This window comes from Diadema antillarum, unplaced genomic scaffold, assembly GCF_040938485.1.
Source record: "Diadema antillarum isolate AM-2024a unplaced genomic scaffold, OU_Dant_1.0 seq00001947_RagTag, whole genome shotgun sequence".
Classification (NCBI taxonomy): Eukaryota; Metazoa; Echinodermata; class Echinoidea; order Diadematoida; family Diadematidae; genus Diadema; species Diadema antillarum.
Genome location: NW_027272607.1, coordinates 447,682 through 472,467, shown reverse-complemented (window position 1 = coordinate 472,467; position 24,786 = coordinate 447,682). Strand labels below are relative to the sequence as shown.

The following is a 24,786-nucleotide window of genomic DNA, read 5'->3' as shown; positions in this document are numbered from 1 at the left end:
TACATACACACACACACACACACACACACACACACACACACACACACAATAACTCGCATTGTCCAGTACATACTGTATGCCATATATTTATCGAGTCTAATTTTTTGCGAATTGGGACTTCTTGACAATTTCACGAGTGCTTGAATTCGCGATTGTGGAGCACAACACTGAAAAGAAAAATGTATGCATGTACATCACATTTATGTTGGGATCAGAGTTGATAGTTGTGTTTTTTTATATTCGCGAATATTACCTGATGCACGAAATTTGCGAAAATAAAAACCTCACAAAATATTTGCCATATACAGTGCCCCACACTGAAGCTGAAAATGTGCACAGACAGATCGCCGTTGGTTGTTACAGAATGAAAAAGAGAATGCATCTGGGAAAAACTACCGTATGCAGATCTACGAATGCAGTCGAGTAATGAAGGTGAAAGATTTATGAGAATTTGGGCAAAATATGACTAAATTCTGACCACTTTACTGTCAAGAAACCATGTGACGTGGCAATTTGAACGAGCGCCTTTAGGAAGTCAGCATTATCATATCCTTCCTTGTGTCAGGAGCATAGATGTTTGCACATTGTCCAGTACATTTTATTGTATCTACCTCAAACAAGGTGGTAATGCTTTTTACCGACTTTTGTTTGTTTACTTTATTTTTTACAAGTTTGTGTGTTGCCATTATTATTCAGAAACTTATGGACAGGATTTTTCAGTGACAGGATAGGTCTGTTGTGGTAAAAGAAACAAGAAAGTAGGTTCTGTGGCACTAGTGACCCAATGACTTGGGGGTGGTTAGGCCTACAATATGTACATGTGTAACTCTAAGTGCCTCTAGTTGTTAGGTAAACTATTTTGTATGCAGGCTATAACACTCAAGTGTGTGAAAAATGGACGAGATCCTGGAGCATTTAGTATTGACTATGTATTTTGAATGTGTTGATTTTGTGTCAATGTTGTAAACCTAATTGGGTCAAATACCATGTATCATTTGTATGTGTTGACCCTGTTCAAAGAATTTATTCATTGCCTAACAATGATTACTGTATCCCCTGAACAGAGTTCGGAGGATACTATGGATTTGGCCTCGTTACATTCTGAAATTGACTGAACATGGAATAAAAAAACAAACAAACAAACTAGGAATTAAAGCACTCTGAGAGCATAGACCTCCACCAAGCAGTAGTTTCTACCCATACATGCATGCTGAAAATCATCCAATTTCCCAATATAGTAACTATATACAGCCCAGTCGCTGTAAAAACTGTTTTTACAGCGACTGGGCTGTGTATAGTTACGAATAAAGAAGCGTCTTTTTTTACGTCATCAGCGTCCAGCTGCACGGCACCTCGCCCAAGCAGAGCACATACTTTATAGTGCGTGTACAAACCTCAAATATGCTCAGCTTGAATTCCCAAGTTCTTTGACTCTATCTATGAAAAGATTTTTAAATCCCTCAAAATTTGAAAAAAATTCCCCAAATTTAATCATGATCTGTTCCTTGTGCCATTATCAATGTTTTGTGCAAATTTCATCCAAATCCATTCTCAACTTTTTGAGTTATTTTGCACACAGACAAACAAAAAACAAATCAACGCCGATGAAAACAATACCCCTTCCCTTGGCTGAGGTAAAAACGTCAATCACTAATTAATGCTTGATAATGAACTATTTAATCTCAACTGATTCAAGAAACAAATAAGCCGACAGGTTTACTGCAAAGAGTGAGTTAAATTGACCTACAGTATAAGGCCTACTCGGCGCTGAAATAAAAGGACAGTAGAAGCAAGCGAAGAGTGAGTTTATTGAAGCTACACAGCAGAGAGAGAAATAAAGTACATTGGCATGGGAAGTGGAATGAGAGATAGAGAGATGGCAGGCTTGGTTTTGAAACATCCCACTATCTTTGATAACCAACATGCCTCATGGGTGTTTCGTCATCACATTGGTGCATAAACCATTCACCTGTTGTTGTATATCATCAGTCATCAATGAACTCGATATAAAACTGGCTGGCATCCTAGAGAACATGACATTGCATTTAACTCCCAAAGAGAACTTGCTGGATGCTGGCTTTTGTTCTACTGTATTATGAATCTGCCTCACAGTCATACTGTGACATTCCTCCTGTAGTCAATGGCGATTGCACAGACTTAAATAGTGAATCATTAATTTGAATAAATGTATTTACACAGAATGTGCTTGAAAAGTAGATTTTTACCTACTGGGTGTTTGCCGAATTATGTACAGTGTACCAAATGTTATGCTGTACTTGTGTTTCATGCAAAATCTTTTTCTTTGCACAATCTGAAGGAAGTGACTGCCATGTACCCTTATCTGCATAATCCATGCTTGTGCAAGGAGAAACTGTTCAATCATTTCTATACCTTGTGTAATTATCATAAAGTCAGTTTTGTCTAACACATAGTAGTACAATGTACATGTGTAGTTTGTGTTTGTGATGGAAACATATCTTTTCCAGAAAAAATGAAAATTACTGAACTGTCAGAAAGTCGCTGTTGGCACTACAAATTTTATCAGAACCGGTGCTTCCTCCCTTGTGTCCTTATCTTTAGGGCTCTGTTTTTAATCAGCTGCTTTATGAGTACTTCTGACACTGCAGTATTGTGAAGCACTGTTGCCTGCCAACATCATGATCATCTATAGCCCTACATGTGTGTATTCATGTAGGACCATATGGGCATCCATTATAAAAAAGATTTTGCCATAGTGAGAAAATTCATAGTCTTACGTATTTATGTACATTGCAGGAATGTACAGGCACCATTTGTATAATATTTGATCATGAGAACATTCTTGCAGTCCGAAATATCTTGCTATACGGTAACAGAGTTTGTGTGTTCTGTGTCCCAACTGAACTGCATACCATTAGTGTTGCTTTGAGAAAGGACCTTCCAGTGGTTCCAGTGAAAGGACACTTAAATTTTTCCAAATTCCTCTACAAATTTTAAGGGATAAACATTGTTTTGCCACTATCAAGTGCATTTATGTGGAGGTATATAACTACAAAAGTAGCTATTTTTCATGCCTCTGCGCTGTGAAGAAGGGTGTTGGAGCAAGCATACATGTGTATGTAGGCTAGTATTGGTGTAACAGATGCTACAGGAATGCATCTCTGTGGTAAGACCTTAATTAGTTGTTATCGGTAAGATGCGTCTCTGAAGTTCCTGATTGATTCATCATAGCTAGTCAATCCAGGAGTGTAAGAAAAAAAAGGTTTATGGACCTATGCCAATTTTTGGATTCAAAATGTATTAAATTAATCACATAACTACTGGGATTTATTTTTTGCTACTTCTTGCCCTTAAGAGAAGAAATGAGATCATTGCAAAGTACTTGTTTTTTCTCACAGAAAAGTTAAGAATTGAATGATCATCAGTTTAAATTCATAGGGAATCCTCGCCACAAATTTTGGTACTTCCAAACTCCACTCATCTCTGCCCAGAAATGCATCTGTGCTGAAAGAAGCTTTTTTTATGTAGATTTGTCAATGAAATCTCTCATGTCCTAAGTTGCTGGTGATTTTTGTATTTTGCAGAATCCTCGAGACCACAGTCTGCGACGACCAGTTGGTTAGGGTTTGTTTGATGAGTGTTGCAGAGGATCACGAGAATGTGGTGGCAGACGTCAACGGACTGAAATGGGGCAGACGTCATAGCAACCCCCATGTAGGAAAGCTCATGGAAGGTAGAGGATTTCTGGTGACTGCTAATTTGCGTCTCATACTCGCATTAACACTTCCAGATCTGTGTCCTATTGTGATTTCCGACCTACTTAGCCCCTGATCTAAGCTTGAATGCTGCCCCCTCCTCTTCCCCTCTGTAAGACGATGAGCTGGTGCGGAGGAATGTTGACACAGTGAGATCACGCAGGAAATGCCCACGTATTCTCGCGGCCGTGCGTCTGGATTTACGCCACATCAATTTTAGGATCCTGACAAAAGTTTTATTTTTGAGGGATATTTTTTGGTTGTATCAGTTTACCCATTCACACGCCACCCCCGAGTGTTGCTTACAACAGATTCATTCGCGAGATTTGCATCTGGAGATTTTATCAAGTGAGATACTGGTGGTGATCACTATTCTGTAGACAGAAGAATGTGGGATGTCATGTGAACCTCAGACTTGGTTACTTTAGTGGAAATGCAGAGGATTTGCTTATCAGGATTCAGATCTGTGACATTGGGGAGAGCTCTGCACTTAAAAAAGTGAAGTTCTCGTATATCTTTCTTCTCGCAAGGGACTATGTTGTCTGGCCCAACGTCAGCGACGGGGAGTTCCCTTACAAGCAAAGCGATGTGCTGTGAATGCCTGGTGGTGCCACTGAAAGGCAGGCGTGGGAGATAAAACACAAAGACACCTTTGTCAGACGGGAGTGTCGCATCAGTGAGCGGAAAAATCAACCAAGTGAATTGGTGTGCTCTGCAGTTTACAGACAGCAGTATAAGAGCAACAAACATCATGGTCATTGTGTGAATGGAATGTTTCTGTGGTTCTTTCAAGATCAGAACGTCACGAGGGATACTGAGATTAAAGTCTAGGGTGAATGTTAGCCTGCCACATTTTGCATCAAAGTACAGTTTTATACAACATTACTTTAGGAAGACCGTGGGAGTACATGAGACTAATTTTCAATGATTTTTGTTTTCTTTTGTTTTGTGTGTGAATACTGCCACCTGCTGTTCTGTGGACAAAAACTTTCAGAAATACAGTCGCGTCAACCACTGAGGAGAGACAGAGAAACTTCCTGTGAGAATTATACTCCCTGAATTGCAGGTTTGTGATTAGTGTGTTAAAACGAGGACAGATTTCTCTGCCACGATGGGGGTAATCCAGGGATTTCACATCCTTTTTACCAACGGGAAGAATGTTTACACGGCCAAAGAACATGTTACAGGGGAGGTCTTCATCGCAGTGTCGGAACCAACCAAAGTGAAATCTGTGGAACTGACTCTGAGGGGACATGCCAAGGTATGTTTGAAAAGAACAGTCCCAGAGGGAAGAATTCTGCCATTGTAAATCATGTTTGAATAACAGAAAAGATTTCCTGTTGTATACAGTATAAAGTGTAACATGAATTCGAATGAGCATTGCTGTTGTTGTTTTTTTTCTTGTCTGTTGAGAGTAAGTTGTCCTTTGTCCATAAGGGCATAACGTATACAGTGTATTCTCTGCTTAGCACACACTTTTTTTCAAACTTGTCATTGGATCATGTTGTTTTCTTATGAGTTGAATTTTCTGTTCTTGTTCTTGTATATTGTGATTGTGCATTCTGTATTCTCAAAGCTCTGCAATTCATACTGTTGTGTTGTTTGGTCTTACATTTCCTGAGACTAGACTTATGCCCATTGATTAGGAATTAGACAATGCTCATAAATTATTCATTTTTTGTTGCTTGGCAGAATGCAGTCAACTGAATAACTATGTTTTCTGTTTTGATCTAAAACAAAGTGATAAGAGGAGAGGTGTATCTCAAGATAGGTTTTCATAGGTCATGGTAATGAAAGGTCATAGAAAGCATAGCAGAGGTACATTACTTGAGAATAGAGGACCACTCTTACCAGTTAACATGAAATATTAGATATTCATGCCAACATCACACATCAAATCTCTGATGTTTGTCATGTTGCAGGTGAACATATCCTTTTCCTCCCCCAAAATATGATAAAACAAATAGCAGTTTAATTCTAACAATATATGTTGATTTGAATCATATGCAAATTTGACAGCCACAGAATTCTAGTAACTTGATAGATCAGCTGTGAGAAAAATGGTATGGTCAAGCAGCATTTTTGAAAAAAAAACAAACCCTTATTTGATTTTGTCTGCAAGTAACTTTTTAACCGTATGCCTCTTGTTATGCCTGTGTCTCAAAAAACTGTGATTCTGCAAAGTCAGTTACTCACAGTAGTCACAGCCGAATGAGTCATTTCTTTCCTTTTTTTTTTCCAGAGTTAATGACAGTTAATTGCCATTAGCCACCGGCTAATGACTTGCGAACATGTCTGATGGGGGATATGACTTTTAGATATTTTAGGTCATCTTTGGAGCCTCGAGATAGGAAATGGTAGCAGAAATCTGTCTTTGTGAAGAATTGACCATTGTTTTCTCTTAAGGAAGCGCTTACACGTGTATCTATTTTTTAGAAAGAGTGAACTTAGAAATTTAAAAGGGAATGCTATAACCCGATTATATCTGAATTCAGCGAATGCAGGAAAATTATTAGAGCAGTACACTTTACATGTAGTTAGGTTTGAAGAAAGTTGGACAAGCTGTTAAAAAAGTATGAATTATAAAAGTTTTTGTTAAATCCATGCGCCAACATTGCTGGTTAGGAAGGCTCTAACTATATGTTATGTAATAATAGTGCAATGATAATAAACATACTATAAAGAGAATAGCACGAAAATTTATTTACATTGTATTATGGAAAAAATTTCCCTTGACTTGCCACTGATTAATTATATTAAGGGTAATATTTTTGCCCTTGGCCTTCGAAAGAAGTTAGGCCATGTATTCTTCATTAGACTAGAAAAATAGAAATATGTGCAATTCTCTTTTTTAAAATATTTTCTTTATATCATTCTACCACTGTAAAGTCACAAACTGTATGGCTTCCCCATCCAGCTATAAATCCACATGCACCTAACAAACACTTGAAAATTGATAGGTTTTGATTGAATAGGCTGATTTCTCTTAAACTTTACTAATGCATTTTACTCGTATTTCTGCAGTCTCTGAATTAACATAATATTATGTTTATGTGGAGTAAAGTCTTCTTTAAAAAGGAAATCGTCAGAATATGCAGAAGATTAAGGACAAGGACTAAATATAAAATAAAATGCACGAACGTTGGAATCTTAGTCTGGCTATTAAGCACTTTTTGATATATTTAAATCTTTGCATAATATATATTTCATTTGATACTTGCCTCACTACTACCTGTATACATGAAAAATGAAAGATATTTAGATATAATGTTACATCGTGTTCTACAATTTTTAACTCTTGAGGATAGTCGTAGGCCCTATATGTTTCTGATAAGTACATGATGTTTTGATTCTATTCTAATCAAGGTTTCTCTCTGTTGTTTTTGTTTTTCTTTTCTTTTCTCATGCCTAACTAGTCAGGCTGTTATTCATTAGCATTATGGAGAATGGGACTTAACAAAATTTTATAATTACGTCAGATTAAAGTCTGAGGTCAGAGAAAATCTGAAATTATTCATACAAGTGTGGAGAAAGTTATGGCAAGTTGAATGGACTTTCAGCACATCTCCCCACATGGCACTGAGTTGGGAATTCAGAATGGCTCTGGTTGTCACATAGAACCCTGACCTTACTTGCAGAACAATTTGGAATTCCTCATTCATTTGCATTATTTTGTATCTTTCCTCAGGGCTGCAAGATCACTTGTGCTGCATATATCCCTTTAACATCCCATGCCCCAAGTGAGGTACAATGTGGTTATTTTTAGGCAGCTGAATTGTCTGGGTGCCTATAAGGATGAGACTTAACTGGGAATCAAGGGAGAGCTACAGGTGTGATTCATAACTTTTCGCTATACACCCCTCCGCTATTCCCTCCGTTATATACCTTCCCTCTGTTATGCCTTCCCTCCGTCATTATGCCGCAAACTTCCTGGATCCTTTGGTGCAGACCTTTTATCCACCATTTGTTGTGGTCCTCAAGAGTCATTCTTTCCTGTACTGGGTATTTCATTCATTTCATTTTGCCATTATTTGTTTATCATGATTTATGAATATCTTTAGTATTCATCCTGTATCATTCTATGTTCCTACTATATTATTTGTTGTTGCTGTTATGTTTTTGTTTTTTTTTTGGGGGGGGGAGGGGGAGGGGGCTTTGAATATAACAAATGAAATGAAGTGACATGAAAGGTGGATATATATCTGTAGGCATTATACAATTCTATTCCAGAGCAGTTTTAGTGTTCGCATTATAATTTGGTTACCAAAAAAGACATTCCAGTGCCTATATTGTATATTGTGCTATTTAAGTGTTATGAAGTAAAATCCAGAATTATTATTCTTGTGAGAATCCAGAATTATTATTCTTGAGTGCATACTGTATTATTTTGCTCCTGTTTTGACATGCAGAATTTTCTTTTCAAATTTATGGCAAAGGTCATCTGAAATCAGCTAAGCGATACACATTTTTCTTTTTTGGGCCAGTTAGATCTGCGGTCAAGTTCTCAGATGTGGGCAAACGATTGAAAGGGCAGGGAAACCTGGCGGTAATTTGAAGTCTCCGATCTAAATTTGACAGCAGACAAACTGGTGCAGGCATCTGCTGTTGCTATGGCGACATATCCGTAAACAAAAAGATGAGAGTCGCTCGTGTAGGAGCTCAGTGTACATGGGAAGATCGTACTCCTGATTTAATATGTGCACAGAGTGTACTTTGTACATACTCTTCATCATACTTAAGTGTCTGTATTATACATTCTGGCATGTACCATACAGATGAAACAGGTGGATAACAAGAGTATTCTAGAATATATGTCAGGATGAATAGAGGTGGTGACCTTACATACTAATGCAGTCTCTCTCTGGTTGACATAATATGAAGTCATTTTCCTGATTGTGATGTTACTGAGTATTTTTCAATAATACAGGAAAATCTTATGAATTTCTATTCCTATTGAACTGAAGTAATACCTACAGGAGCATAGGCCCTGTTGAAAAAAAAAAAGTTGTAATCTGTCTATGGTGTTGAATGGTAGAGCAGAGGTATTTATTTTCATAGAATTTCTTTTTGTACTACCATCATTCTGGCCTCAAGAGTGAATGCTCACAATAATAAGGTTGCATTTATTTCTGTGTTGCAAACTGAAAATAGAAATTGAATGACCCAGATCACAAAGCACTAGTCAGTGAGTAATAATGAATCATTAGGGTGGAAAAAAGAGATTAAGGTTCAGAACTATTTTAATGAAAGTAGAATGCTCGAGATAAACCATCATCATGCTGACTAATTCTTTTTGTTCAAACACAGTTACTGTAATTTGATGTGCTCTGTACTGAACAAGTTGGCAACTTCAATTGTCTGTATTAAACATTTAGTTTAATGACATAGTTACACGCTCTTGCACATATGTACATTGTACAAATAGGGAATGATTACATGATGGAGAACTATATTTGTATCTCTCTACCCAGAAGGGTGCCAGAAACACTATTGATACTAGTGAAACAGAAGTGATAAATCAGTTTTTAAAAAAGATATCACTGATCATGGCCCACGCAAACTGACTTTTAAATATTATATAATATCTGTTAATTTTGCGTACAGATATTTTCACATATGAGGAGGTCACAGAAATTTAGTCGAGATGTTGTTTTTGTGATTTTGACACCGAGGCTGTTATATATGTGAACTAATGCCTGTCAGTTTGAGATATTTCGCTTGTTGCTAAATTCGTAGTCCAACAGTGATTTGTGAAATGGGCAAAAATCAAACCATCACAAAAATAACATCTTACAGTAAGTAAATCATCCATTATGGCAATCCGTGGACAACCGTCTTGTTCATGAGACTATGACATTGTTATATATCCTGTATTGTTCTTCCTTCATTTTATCTATGAAAAAAAAAGAAAAATCAAAATCAAACTTAAATTTTACCAAGTCCATAGAATGATTGAATTATCCCTGTCATGAAGGATGCCTATCGAACATGATGTCCATTTTATTCATCTTGAGCAGGGTCTCACAGAATGTGATATTTTATAAAGGAAATACCAAACTTTTTTGATATTGCGTGTTGAAAGTGGGGCACATACTGTGTACGCCGAATATTTCACAAGGTTTTTATTTTCCCAAATTTCACAAGTCAGGTGCTATTTAGCGAAATTAAAGACACGCAAAAATATTCGCTCTGATCCCGATGTGAATGTGACATACACATGTACACTTCTCCGTTCAGTACAGGACTCCGCGATCGCGAATTTAACCACTCGCGAAATCGTCGGGTATTCCCGATTCTCAAAAATTTAGACTTGCAAAAATATGGCGTATACAGTAGGTGATGTCACAGCCATACAAGTAGTACCAAGAGATCTCAGCAAGGATTCATAGGGGATTCTATGTCAGAGGGCTCACTCATTTTCAGTGGCAGTGAGTTGATGTGCATATTCTGTTCATTAATAATTGATATCATAAGTTTGTCCACATTTTCATTGATCTTTTTGTCAAATTGTATCTCTGTATATCTGTCATTTTTCCCAGTATTTCACCTTGTCATCTATCTTTTTAGATTACATCATTTGCCTTTTAACATTATATGAAACACGTGTAAATCACTTTGTGTGTTATTATATAAAATATGAAATGCATGGGGGACAGTTTATATTTCTGGTACCACTTCTGGGGTTTTATAAGCTAACAAGCCAAAAAAAAAAAAGAAAGAAAGAAAGAAAAGAAAAGAAGAGAAAAAAAGGTTCTCAGCGCAACTTTACGATTCCACTTCCGGGTTTCTTCAGCTGACAAGCAAAAAAAAAAAGAAAAGAAAAAGAACCTTACCTGCACTCCCACTTCAAGGTTTCATCTACTGGCTACAGAAAAATCGCTCTGATACAACTTGCAATCGACATTCTATCTATTTTTTTTTCTAGTGCCATTTCCGGGGTTAAAAAAGTGGGGGCCCAAAGTGGTTGCACCCTGGTTACACCCTATATATTCCCAGGGAGGTCCCTGATCGCATGCATTACTGCTGATATTGCTTATGGATCTAAACACAATGTCTCCTTTAAAGGTGGATCCGTAGTTTTTATATAACGTGTACATTGTACTATATACATGTATACACACTCTCTCACACACAGACACACACACACACACATAGTGAGTATGAAGCATGCACAGATGACACCCTAAATTTCAACCCCTTTTCAGGCTGAATCAGTCTGGCATGAAATGGTTTAGTGTTGATTGAATTTGTCATGGAGATCAATTCTTCAATCAATTTGACCCACTTTGCTGGAAGGACACCAAAATGTTTATATGCCCCAGTTGTTCTATGGTCTCTGTAGACATAGTCTCCTTGTCTAGTCTGTACATTTCTGGGTCAGTTCATTAGTCCATCATCATTTCGTCTTTTTTTTTTTCTTTTCAGGGTCATTGGACATAAAGCATGTTGTGAATAATTGCCAAAAGTAGGGGTATTCATTAAATGTTTTCTTACATGTACATTGATTTGTTGTGTTTTATCAAAGGAGGATTTTGTTTTTATTCATGCTTACATTGTGACAAATTAGTCACTAAAGATCTTAGGGATGCCTAAGGACCTTTTGTTGAACTCAGTCACCACAAAAAAAAAAGAATAAAAAGTAAAGTTTTTAATGAATTCAGTGGCACAGTGTAATGCAGCAGAAACTCAATGACAGGATTGATATGTGTATGACTCATTTCCCCAACCAAGGTGATGTGTTTGTCTTTTTAACAGATAGGATTCATGAATATGTGTTACGTACCTGGGCCGTGTTTTATTTAAAAGATAGAATCAATATTAAATTTCCTTACCACACAGGCTGCCGTAGACATACAGTTGAAATCAACTTTATAATCTATTTTAACTCTTCATAAAACAGGGCCCTGGTATCATCCCAGTCAAACCAAAGTCACCAGACATCATTTGAATTCAGTTTTGGTTTTTAGAATCTCTAGCTTTTAGGAAGTGAAACCTGTGCAGAAACAGGCATATACATTGTGTATGTACCTTTCATTAGATAATTAACTCGAGTGTCTTTCTCTCATTTTTTTTATATTCTATTATGGCAAACAAATACAATAGTTGTGTGATGTTCCTTTGTCTCCCTTTATCATAATTCATTCCTGTCATTTATCTAACATGTTATTGGAAGACCATCGTATAAACTGCGATAACAAGTGTAGGCCTATTTATAAAAAGGTATGATCATGAATTAGTATAATAGGCCTAATTGTCTACCATGAAAGTTTAAACCAGTAAGTACAGGAGAATGCAAAAACAAACTTTCACATTAACTAATGATATCGTGACCAAAAGCTGAACAGTTTACCCTCGGGAGCTGAATGTAGATACATACTTTTCAGTCACATGAAGTACTTTAAGCTCAGTTGGCACCTGTAGTCTCTAGAGCTACATGTGTGGTCATACTTCCTTCCTGTCAAAGGTCACCAAAAGTTCACAAGGTTATGTCTCGATTGAAAAGAGTTTGTTGTGAAAAAAAAAATTATGTAGAAATATATTCTATATGAAGATAGTGTTCACAATATTGAAATATAAGCATACATACAATGTATTGATTTAGAAACCGAGAATACTATGCATGTTACCTACTGTATGATTTCAATCTAGCACACTCATATGCATTAGAAATCCCTCACTTTCTCATAGCATTTTGTCCATAAGTACTCTTGAAGGGGAAAAAAAGAAGATACTCTCTTCATATTCACTTTAAGTTTGCCATTATAGTTTCACATTGTGTAGAGATTCACCGACTGTATGATTTCAATCTAGCACGCAAAGCATTTATAAATGTCCCTCACGTTTTCAAAGCATTTTGTCGGTAAGTACTTTTGAAGGAAAAAAAGAAGATATGCTCTTTATATTCACTTTAAGTATGCCAGTATAGTTTCAAATTGTGTAGAGAAATCTAACTTAACCGTCAGTCTCTTGAGTATTTCAAATCCCTCAGCAATAGGCCTAATACATGTACATACAATGTAGTACTGTATATTTTAGCAGTTTGGGTCTGATCAAAATTCTAGCGGACTAGAAAATGACTGTAATATGAAGACTTCTATGATGCATGATTCAACAGTTCAGTTGGCAGTCTATGATTGTGAGTGTGTGATATGACATTTATATGATACTGATTTAGCCATTAGGGACATCAGAAATGTTATATATTGCTGTATTTAGTAAGATATCACACTTCACGACTTTAAAGGGAAATTTAATGTTGGAGTAAGGGCACATACACTGTATCGATATATTTTCATGTCGCCTTGATAAGTACATTGATTTATCATCTTGAAGGAAATAGTAACAACAGAATTGTCAATTGATAGGATGTTCTGGTTCCTTATCTGTTGGACAGGAAAATGCAGTAGTTAGTGTGGATGAGGGTATTCTGATTTGTACCTGCCCCACCTCCTCCTATCCTGTTGTTCTTCCCATCCTTGTCCAGTCACGTTCTCTAAATCAATCCGTCACTTTTAATTAGCAAACAGAGGTATTCAATCGAAACAACTTATTCCTCAAGCCAAAGCATTCAATTTGTGTGTGTGTGTGTGTGTGTGTGTGTGTGTGTTTGGTTGTTGTTGTTGATGATGATTCCCTACTGTGGTTTGCACTACAAAGGATGTCCATGTCCCATTGTTTGTTACAATGACGTTGTTTATTCTTCGTGATGTTACCACAACCAGTGAGTCAAAAACAAATCAAGTAGGCCCTATGCCATGAATCCTCTCCCAGGTCTGTGGCCTGGATACAATCGTATGTCACTGACTTTGCATACAAACATATTGTGTATTGTTAAGTCCTATATTTAAACCATTATAACAGGAGATCCCAAGATATCTGGGGCTTTGGTAAATGGAAAATGCATGTTAAATTTTCAAAGGGAAAGTTTTCCCAAATACACAAAATTCCACCGAGAATTCCACAAAATATATTTGTTTTTCATGAAAAGTTCACATTCCTTTGACTTGTTCCTCATAAATGTTAAGGGTGATATCATTCCCCCTGCTTGATGAAAGTGATGTTGCTCTTTCATTATGCTAGAAACCATACCTTTAAAAGTTCATATATTTGAATGATTTTGGAGCAGTTTTTCTGATTTTCCTCTTCCTCTCATTAATGTGCTCTTTTTATTTTGCTGCATTTTAATGACAATAATCTGGTTATGATTATAATCATAGCATCAGTGTTTGTGATACTACATTGTACTGCTACTAAAACCAGTGGATTTTGTGCTCTTTGTGTAATGACTTCTATGTTTCCCCCCTCTCTGTCTGTTATTGTCCATGTCAGGTCACAAGAAGTGGAAACTTGCAGAAGCCTGTTGAACAAGACAAGGCTCGTATGGGTCAAGTGGTCAACGAATACCTCAACACAAAACTGCAACTCACAGGTATGTATCGGCAGAATTTCAGAGCAGTGAATGCTACCACCTTTTTATGCCTCCGCCACGAAGTGGTGCCGGAGGCATTATGTTTTCGGGTTGTCCGTCCGTCCGTCTGTCCGTCCGTCCGTCCGTCCGTCCGTCCGTCCGTCCGTCCGTCCGTCCGTCCGTCCGTCCGTCCGTCCGTCCGTCCGTCCGTCCGTCCGTCCGTCCGTCCGTCCGTCCGTCCGTCCTTCCGTCCGTCCGTCCGTCTTTCCGTCCGTCCGTAATGAATTTTGTGGACAAGGTAACTATCAAAACCTGTTGAGGTATTCTAATGAAACTTGGCATGTATGTGTATTAGGGGGTGAGGTTGTGCCTATCAACTTTTGGGTGCACGTGCTCAAGGTCAAAGGTCAAAAGGTCAAGGTCAAATACATAAAATTTCACTATTTCCACCATATCTATGCAATGCCAGAAGATATTTTCTTGAAACTTAGTGTATACATGTATTACCCAATTTAGATTCTCTGGTGAAAGTTTGGGTCATGAGGTCAAAGTTCAAAGGTCAAAAGGTCAAGTAAAAGTATTAAAACTTTTTTTTTTTTTCTCTGTAAATTGGAAAATTGTTCAAGGTATCTTCATGGAACATAGTATATACATGTACTGACTGGCAGTGATTATCTAGAGAATGTAGGGTTCATGGGGTCAAAGGTCAGGGGTCAAAGGTCAAGTGCAGCACTTCAAAATTTTACTATTTTCCTCATGTTCATGCAATGCCAGCAGGATTATTTTTTTTTTTTTTTTACACTTGGTGTATGCATGTGTAACCTAATAGAAATTCTCTGGAGAGTTTTTTTTTCTTTTTCTTTTTTTTTTTGCCTCAAAGGTCAAAAGGTCAAAGATCAAGTGAAAGTGCTGAACTAACTTTTCCTTCATATCTCAGAAGTGGCTCAATTTATTGTGAAACTTACTGCATATTTATGCATGTTCTACCTGAAAGTGATTACTAGTATCTTATGAATTTTAGGGTCAAAGGCCAGATGAACATGGTAACAATTTACTATTCAGTACAGAAATTGCACTTTTTCTCCATACCGGTACCATGAAAATTACTCAATGCATAAATGTATGAATGGGTCAAAGTCAAGTTAAAGTCCTTAAATCCCCAAATACATGCTCTCCTATTCATCCAATTAAACCAAGGTCAAGGAAGGTGAACATTCAACACATTTGTGACAAAGTTGTCATTTCAATATTTTGCCAGTTTTGTGAAAATGTAATCACACATTGTCCACATGTACTATCTAGACCTATTAGGAAAATCATGCATTATGGCGGAGGCATACCAGTCGCCATAGCGACATTTCTAGTTTCTTCTTTTTTTAAAAAAATCCTCAGGACCATCTTGTAAAGAACTGTACCACTTATGACAGTTAACCCGACAACTTCCTTTCTCCTTTAGTTTTTGAATTTCATTTGATGCTTTTGATACCTCTAGTGTGTATGCATGTATCAAATGATACCATTTACAAATAAATGAAAAAACATGCTAGCTTTTTGTAAAATGATTTTCAGCAGGATTGTACAGACCCAATGTTGTCAAAAACTTTGCATATTGGGTGAGAATCAGTGTACAATATACAGCATAATAAAGACAAAATAATATGTGTAAAATTGTACCCTTGAAAAAAAAAAGAAAGCTAGCGTGTGTAATATACAAGTATAAATTCAGCACATGAGATTGTGATCGTTACATGGTGAATACTAAAAGACTGAAAGCTAAAAAATGAAATGTAATTGATGAATTAATTTCATAATTGTCACTTTTGCTATTGTCAATTAGTTACCGGTAGATGCCAAATACTATGTAGGCATAATATTTCTTGAGTCAGAGGTTGTCAAACAATTTTGCGGGTGGTCCAAATTGCAATTGGGGACATGAATATCGTACTATGTACGTGTGTACATAGTAGGCTAGGCATATGCAACTGCTGCCTGTCTATGTTGCATGTATTGTATTGTACATTGGCAGCTATCAATATATCTATAGTTCTCATGTAACTGGAGGGCATTATTATAGTTGGTTGTTGAACGCACAATTTTTTTAAATTTTTTTTTTACTTGAGCTTGAGAAATTCACAAAAATAAACCTCCCAGTGAAACACGCTGCATCTGCAGTATTCTATGTCTTTGCTTCTTGAGTTTGCCAGGCGTTATTGAAGTTCATGGCAGCACATTTTGTGTGTGTGTGTGTGTGTGGATTTAAAATAGTTGAACAGCTTTTTGTGTGTGCTTTTGCTCAAACCAGTTGTCATCATCTCTATCATTATGATCATCATTTTCCTTCCTGTTATCAGTTCATCTTTTTCTTGCCCATGAGTCCTTTTTTTCCCCCAGTTTTCTGAATTAGACAAAGTTTCTTCTTCCCTCCCCTCCACACATGAAAAGAGAAAGGGATTGTTTGGCAGCTTGTTTTGCTCGTCAAGGAAATATCATGCACCAAGGGAAAGTACAATGAATGGCATTTGACTCACTTCCACGTATGGACCATCATCTGTCAGAAAGCCAAAAAGGAAGGGTATTTACCAAGCTTTACACTCTCACAAGCCAACCAGATCTTGCTAAGCTCAGCTTCTCTGCGGAATCTCGGAAAAGCCCTAAAATCGTGTAATTTAAGTAATCAAAAAACAGAACAAAACTGTAAACTGCAGGGAGACTTGTATTGTAGGATACTTGGAGGGGTTTTGTGGGAAAGAAGGAGCGTGAGTCAGTTTAGTCACAGTTGGTGGTTTAATACTATTACTGCTACTTGAACTTTTGTAATCAACTCCACTGGGCAGAAAATACTTGTGGCTGTCGACCGATTAGCGTGGGATTAGGGCCTGTGCTGGTATTGCTTTCAAGAAGTGAAATTGTGACCCACAGTCAGATGTCAATATTCTGTTGAATGTAGGCTTTTCATGGTCTTCACAGAGCTTAGCGCGTACACGTAGTTACCCGTTGCAAGTTATCATGTGTGTCAGAAATAAGATCTTCCTTCCGAAGTCTGTTTTTTAGTGCTGCTGCAAAAGTATTAAGTTCCATGCTACCAGTGGTCTTGTATACTGATTGCTTCATAACTACTGAAGTTCTACCATACAAATTAATGTTCAACTTGTATTTTTTTCCTCTCAAAAGCTTGGCTAATCAAAATAACATGAAAGTAATAAAAGTTAAGCAAAAATAAGTTTCTTCTTAAAATAACTCAGTTCAAGGCTAACCTCTTTCATTGGATAAAAAAGTTCAGATCCCATTCAGCATTGTTACAGTAAATTTTGTAGATTAGTGTCCAGATTTTGATATCAAAAAATTTGTTTCGATGACATTTAAGTTTAGCTAGTTTATAGACTGCTCTGTGCAGTTTTAATTGTGCAGCAGGAAAAGTGTGTATAATTTTTTATTTGTGAGGTTGCATCATCCATGTTAAATGAGTGTAATGATAGAGAAATTGCTTCATTGTTAGAACAAGATTTGTACTTGCAGAATGTTACCATGGAGATTTTGCAGACCGAGAGTATAGGAAACCTGATTTTTATTTTTTATTTTTATTTTTTTGCCCCAGTGAGACAAGAAGACTATCAAGATTGACATTAATATGCCGGACAAAATTCGGAGTAATCTTTCCCTAAATCTTGACTGTGGGTTGGTGAGTAATAATGATGGTACATGCAGAGTAAGCTGTAGGAGGGATAAAGCTTGAAAAGTGACCCCTTTTGATGAATATCTTTTTTCAAACTTTCGGCCACATTTTCTCGTCTATTTTAGGCAATTAAAACATGCTGTGTTTGAGTACTGATGTATCGGTGAAAATGTGATCATCACTGACAAATCTATGGAGCACTTTCACAGGGTGTAGAACTTCATCATGTGCTATTTTTTAATGAATAGCTTTCAAAATGCATTTTCCTTTTTTTTTTTTTTTTTTTTTTGGGGGGGGGGGGGGTCACCCGCTGTACCACATTCCTATTAACAGAAGCTAGTGAAATCTGCAAGTCCATTTCACTTTGATGATGCCAAACCTGTTTTTCTTTCTAGTGTACAGAAATCATTATAATTGGTATATTTGTCTACAATGTACATGTATTGTTGGTAGTAATGCTATTGTCTACAGCTGCACCTTTGCGTCACCACGCGTCATGGCACATGTGATGTGTGCTGTGTAAGACAAATATCAGGGGCCTCAATATATCAAGGTGTCTCCCCATAGAGGCTGTGACAATGGTGTGTACTGAGCTGTATGAGTCAGTAGACTGGGGGGGGGGGGGGGGCTTCTCTTTAGAGTGCCTGGCAGGTTGTGTTTTTAATCAATATAAAACATTTTTTATACTGTACCTCCAGTTGCACTCTTGTGTAGTAACACAATAAATGAAATACAATGCAATACAATATGATGTGGTATAATGCAAAGCAATACAAATTGATATAATACAATACAAAACAAAAAGGAAAAAGAAAACGAGATAAAGATATGAAAATGGGTTGTACTGTAAAAGGGGGAATTTTTGCACATTGAAACATGAAACTAGCAAAAAAAAAAATAATGATAATTGTGTACAAATTTTTCACTGGTTGTGCAATGCCATATGTAAATTCATCTTACTAGGCTGAGTGCGAAAAAGTACTTGAACAAAAAATTCCTCTTTTACAGTACTTTGAAAAGTCAAAATTTGTCTTTGTATTCAAAATCTGTAACCTGGATAGATGTATGAGCTAGCAATGAAAACACAATGTTTATGCCATGACAAGGTTTCAGTATGAGCCAATGAATATTTCAGTGTATTGATAGAATAAACACAGGAAATTTCTTTGGCAGGTCCCTCTTACAAGCCATGTTTGAATGAGATATAAGGATATTGCTTCAATACCACAATTTTGACAATATATTTTAGTAAAAGAAAATGTATTTCAAGTAGAACTGTTTGATATTATTTGTCAATATATCTATGTAGACTTCATATATCTGTATTCCTCTGTATGCATGGATATTTATATGTAAATGAAAATATTTCTATGTACGTATGTAAATATGTGTGTATGTATGTATGAATATATATATTCCCCAGCATTGATTTTAAGTTTAAGCATTTCCACCTTTGTGTGACCTCAAAGGAAATCAAAAAGACAAAAATAGGGAAAAGTGTATGCCACAGCTATGTAAACAAAAGAAGGGGATGGTAGCCTAGAATTTGGCAAGATGACACACATTTTATCCAGGGCCGCTGCTTGAATTGAATGAACTAGATCAGAAGAAAAAGGAAGGGGAGCACCAAAATGGTTCTAGATTGCTGGATGTATGTTATACACATTTGTGAATACATACCAGAGTTCTTTTCTATTCTTTTTTTTTAATGTTGAGGGGGGGGGGGGGTGAGGGTGCACTCTCTTTTTTTCTCTCTCTCAAATCTTATCATCAGTTTGAAAACTCAACATGTCCGGTGGGAGGAAGCAGGAATGATCTTTTTGTAGCATTAGGGGAGGGAATTAAAGGTGAAGTTTCCCCAAATATAGACATGGATTCAGTGATTATGGCAATATTAGTAGAACACATCAGTAAAGTTTGAGGAAGATCAAACAACATTTAAAAAGAAATATGTACCTTTGAGTTGTTACTGACATTACTGACATATATGTTAAAGGCAATGTTATTCCCCCTGTTTTCTGTTTTCTTTTTCATTATTCTAGAAAACTGTTGTAGTGGTTCTCATCCAGTAATGGCGACATCAAAGCTATACAAATTCATAAATTTTGAATGGATTGTCTTAGGAGTTCTTTTGTGACCATAGATGCTACACTTAATCCTTGTCTGTATTTGTACCTGCTTTTCATTTGATTTCACAATGTTTGCCTGAAAAGTTCGTCATCTTCATGTTGTCACATGAAAGTGCATAAGTATAAGAGATGCTTCATCAGAATGTAGTGTGTGAGATGCTGTACACTTTGTCTTTATATTTCAGGTTTGCAGATGTCATGCATTGTCTGAAATAATGGCCCGAATTCACGAAGGTGGTACAAATGAAACCATGGTTTAAATCGTGGACAAAAACCATGGAGCGCCAAGTGTCGCACGGAATATTTCATTATGAAATTGGTCATTTCGTCAACAAAATGACGGTTTCGTTAACGAAATTATCATTGCGTGGGCGAAATGTTCAAGTAGTTACAAATTTCGTTACAAAATAATCATTTCATCGACGAAATGACTGATTTCGTAACGAAATATTCCATGCGACACTTGGCGCTCCATGGTTTTTGTCCATGGTTTAAACCATGGTTTCATTTGTACCATCTTTGTGAATTCGGGCCATAGTGTTTAGACGAAAAGTGTGCTGTAGCAAGAAACATCTTTACAATAAATTGTATTTAACAGCAGGTTTGGTGTCAAATTTGTGTAGGATTTGACTGACATAATGTAATCATAATGGAGCTACAAAATTAGCAGCCCGAAACTGGCTTGAAAATGAAAGCATATTAATATTTTTGCTTGTCATATGTTCCAGTTAGCTAATTTCTTGATTCTGCGGAATCAAGAAACATGAAACTTATCTTACCTGGCTGACCTTGTAAGATTACTCTCAGGAAAATATCTACTTTTACAGTAACTGACATTATTCTTTTGTTGCTGTATTATTGTCTTTTTGTGGTAAGGGCTATCGATAAAATCAGGCAGTATCTGTTTTTATTGTAAATGATTGACTAATTATCCTTCATCAACATAATTCTTCAATTGTTTTATATTTACATTGCTGTAGGGCAGTTTGTCACTCAGTTGCAATAATAACAACTTAATGCAATAGTTCATCAATTTGAATATCTGTTTTTATCTTTTGCTATCCCATGCATTTTGTCAGCTGGTTCTGCAACAACTCTTCCAGTGGGCCAGAGCAGACTTCCCTTCTCATTCTTATTGCCCGAGGGGTGAGTAGATGAGTTCTATTGCACAGTCGACATGTAGGGAGGCAATATTTATATTATATTTGATGGCTATGAATGGGATACCAGGGAATATCGCACGAGTTAGGGCCAATATTGCATGAATCGAAGATGAGTGCAATATTGCCCCTAATGAGTGCAATATTCCCTGGTATTCCATGAATCAAGGCCATCCAATATAATTATTATCATCTATACAATCAAGTAGAGCAAGCATAAACTGCACAAAATTGCCCGGCTTTTACTGGTCTTTGAAGTTGAGTCGGCAGTCACATCCCAGCACTGAAAAGGGGAAGCCCCTAAAACTGCGTATGAAACAAACAAGTAGCAAGATGTTTGCGCGCTTGTGAATTGTAACAAAATGACGCCCACGAGTAGCAAGCATTTGCGCATTCAGCAAGCGCTCGCGCAATAAACGAGAAAGAATTGAATATGGTGTGATCTTGAATGGCAAGTAACAACGGTGGCCTATGGGGAATTAATACGTTGGCCTATGCGTTTCGTTCAATATGCTCTGATATTGAACGGTAAAAACTGAGTGAACTACAATACGCGTTTTTACTGCGCCGCTAAAACGTCGTATATAGATGATAATACATTATATTGACCCTTTGAATGAATTTTCATTGTGCTGTAACATGTCCTTTCTATGCCCACCAACTATGGATATCATGGGCACCATCGTCATCTGGCTAAGAGCTGGTTCTAATATTCATTTATTTGTCACTATTCTCCCTGGATAGTGAGTGAATCCATCTCATGATCACATGATAAATAGTGGTACATTTCTGATTTGTTTGTTTGTTTGTTTTGTCTGTCTGTCTGTCTGTCTGTCTGTCTGTCTGTCTGTTTGTTTGTTATTTGTAAATGAGAATATTAACTGTGACCTGAAGTACAGCTGTATATAACAATGTAGTATGTGTATTTAACAGTATTCTGACCTACTATGCCTATGATAAATCTGATATCATATCATCGAGCAAAATTGCTCTTGTTTATGAATAAGAACACCCTTTTGGTAATTGCTGGGTCATAATTTTCTCCAAAAGGGTGTGCTTGCATGTGGAGGCATTTTTGTTCAACCTTTCAGAGAGTCCACTGCTATGATTGTTGTAGTGTAAGTGTGTGTGTAGGTGTGTATGCACATGTGCATCAGTGCGGTTGTCCGTCTGTCTGTCTGTTAGTGTCATTGCTCATAAACACTTCATTACCTGAAAGTACATGTAATTCACACACCTCCTAGTCAGATTCACAAATTCACAGAGGTACCTTTGAAAATCCAAGGGCAAGTTCAAAGAAAAACTTTTGTCAAAGGTCAGAGGTTTGAAACTCATTGAGTTCTGAGGTATATCTGTTCTGTTAATAACTCTACCTCCTCCCTAAGAAAAACAACAGCAATAGCAAGTTTCACAATGTGAAAGTTTTGCCAATGAGAAAATCACATGTATTGCAGCACTGTATGAACTCGCCTAGAAATGTTTTGGTATGGCATTATAAATTCTTTTCTTGCCAAGTGAAATACCAGTAAAGACAAAAAGCAGCGATAGTGATGTGAACTGCCCATTATTTGCAAATGCCACCCTTTTCGAAAGTGCAGAATACCGCATATTAAATCAATAGGGTTTGCGGTGGACAGTCATAATTGTTTATCTGTGGTGGTATCTATTTTCATACATCTTTGTGGCTTACACATGTCAAACCCTCTTACTATTTATAGTGCATTTGTACTAATACAAATTAAGATTCCAAGACCTATATCCTATCTTGGCATGGGCATTAATTGTTTGACAAGACACTTGGACCTAGTCCAAAGCCAATGATTATCGTGCCTGGAATGAATTAATTTTTTCCCCCATAAAAATACAGTACCGGTATTAAAAAAAAAATGTGCACAATCTGTTCTAAGTGGTTGAATGCACATATTCCCACAAACTCTTGATCTTGTGCGCCAGTGAAAGTTAAAACTTTATATATGTGTGTGTGTGTATGTGTATGTGTATGTGTATGTGTGTGTGTGTGTGTGTAGGTTTGTGTGTATGTGTATTCAATATCGGTCTGGCTCAGTGTAAGTTATATGGTGATGTTGAGTGATTGTGTGCAACGGGCAGGGATTCATTCCTTAAAAGCAGTTACAGTGTCGGAGGAGGGGATGACAGAAATATATCAATACGAGTCACATGACTCAGGTTAGTCGATCGTATTACTTCACCACAGGGACAGGAGACGGACCTAGAATGCGAGATTAGTCACACAGAACAAAAACACATTTTCAGGCATGATATCATGGAGCATCTTTTAGTGTATAAAATGCTGCAACATGCTTTGTTGTGCATTTTAGTACTAGGTTTTGTTTTGTTTTGTTTTGTTTTGTTTTGTTTTGGTTTTTTTTTTGGTTATTGGAGGAATTATGCTCTGGGAATTATTGCCTTGTCATGATTAAGTAACTGGTTAAATACATTAAATGTGATCAAGATAAAACAGAAATATCAAAAAAATATGCAAGTTTGATAAAGAAACAGGAACTTACATATTCCAACACATGTTGCAGGGTCCATGGAATGGGGGGGGGGGGGGGGGCCTTGGCAGCTGCATTCTTTTTGACCTGTCCACCTGCCCCCCCCCCCCCCCCCCCACCAAAAAAAAAAAGCACACCAGAACAACATCAAGAAAATGGAAAAATAAATCAGAAAACCCCTGCGAATTTCCAACGGTTCTATCCATAAATTATTACCACATGAGCGGACTTGACCTTGACAACCCCCCCTTCCACAGCCCCCCCCCCAAAAAAAATACTGTAAAACAAGGAATTTTCACGTGCACTTTAATTTCGCGAGCGCCAAGATTCGCGAAATGAAAATGCACGCGAAAGTCCATGTTTACATTATATGCATTGAACGCCAGTGGCACTTCGCGAAAATTTCATGCCACAAAAAAGGCTGTCGGCTCCAATTCGCGAAAAATTCATGCCGCGAATATATCATGTTTTACAGTATTAGGGGGGAGGGGTAGGGGGACTACCATTGACCTTGACCCCTCTACCATCAGATGAAGACATTAGATGAGGAATATTTGGAGTTCTTAACAAGCTGTCATCAAATGCAACCACATAAATATGCAAGCTAGATCCATTGATGATGTTCCTCTGTACAAGTCTCTAATCGACACACGCCTACATCTTCACTAGATACTCTTTTTTGAGAAGAGAAAACAAATAGTATCCTTGACTACCAATGTGTGGAAATGTTTTTTTCAACACATTATTGACTTTAAGATTGGAGAGGGTACAGTCACTGAATAACTGACCACAAGAACAGCCTTTCTTTTTAAACAAGTGAATGGGGGAGTTATGGGGTGATGACATCACAACCTATTTGACATGCATTAATATATTATGTGGTTGATGCAGAAATCATTACTCAGTGAAACTCTGTATGACTGTAATTCTTATCTTTCCTTAAACCTGTTGAGGACAAGTCACGAGTATACTCGGGCAGGTGTCAATGGGAAATGCGTGTTGTAGCAAAATCAGTCTGTCCTCAACGGGTAAATCCATGTCCAATTTGCTTAAAACATCTCCCATTCTGTTGGTTTGATTGTACTCCAGTTATTAAAGTCAAATTTAACGCTAGAGTTGCTTTGCCTTTAATTTGCTAATATTGCAAGCAGATGACACATGATATG

The 24,786-nt window shown here is 37.1% G+C and overlaps 1 protein-coding gene across 1 annotated transcript in view; it reads left to right on the top strand.

The window, feature by feature from the left end:
* The first annotated feature begins 4,494 nt into the window (after positions 1-4,494).
* Positions 4,495-24,786, top strand: part of LOC139713318 (arrestin domain-containing protein 2-like) — a 35,071-nt gene continuing 14,779 nt past the window's right edge. The window contains exons 1-3 of the mRNA XM_071625064.1: positions 4,495-4,995; positions 14,064-14,163; positions 21,024-21,090. Coding sequence (XP_071481165.1) covers positions 4,846-4,995; positions 14,064-14,163; positions 21,024-21,090 — 317 coding nt within the window. The 5' untranslated portion in view covers positions 4,495-4,845. The remainder of the gene's footprint in view (positions 4,996-14,063; positions 14,164-21,023; positions 21,091-24,786) is intronic.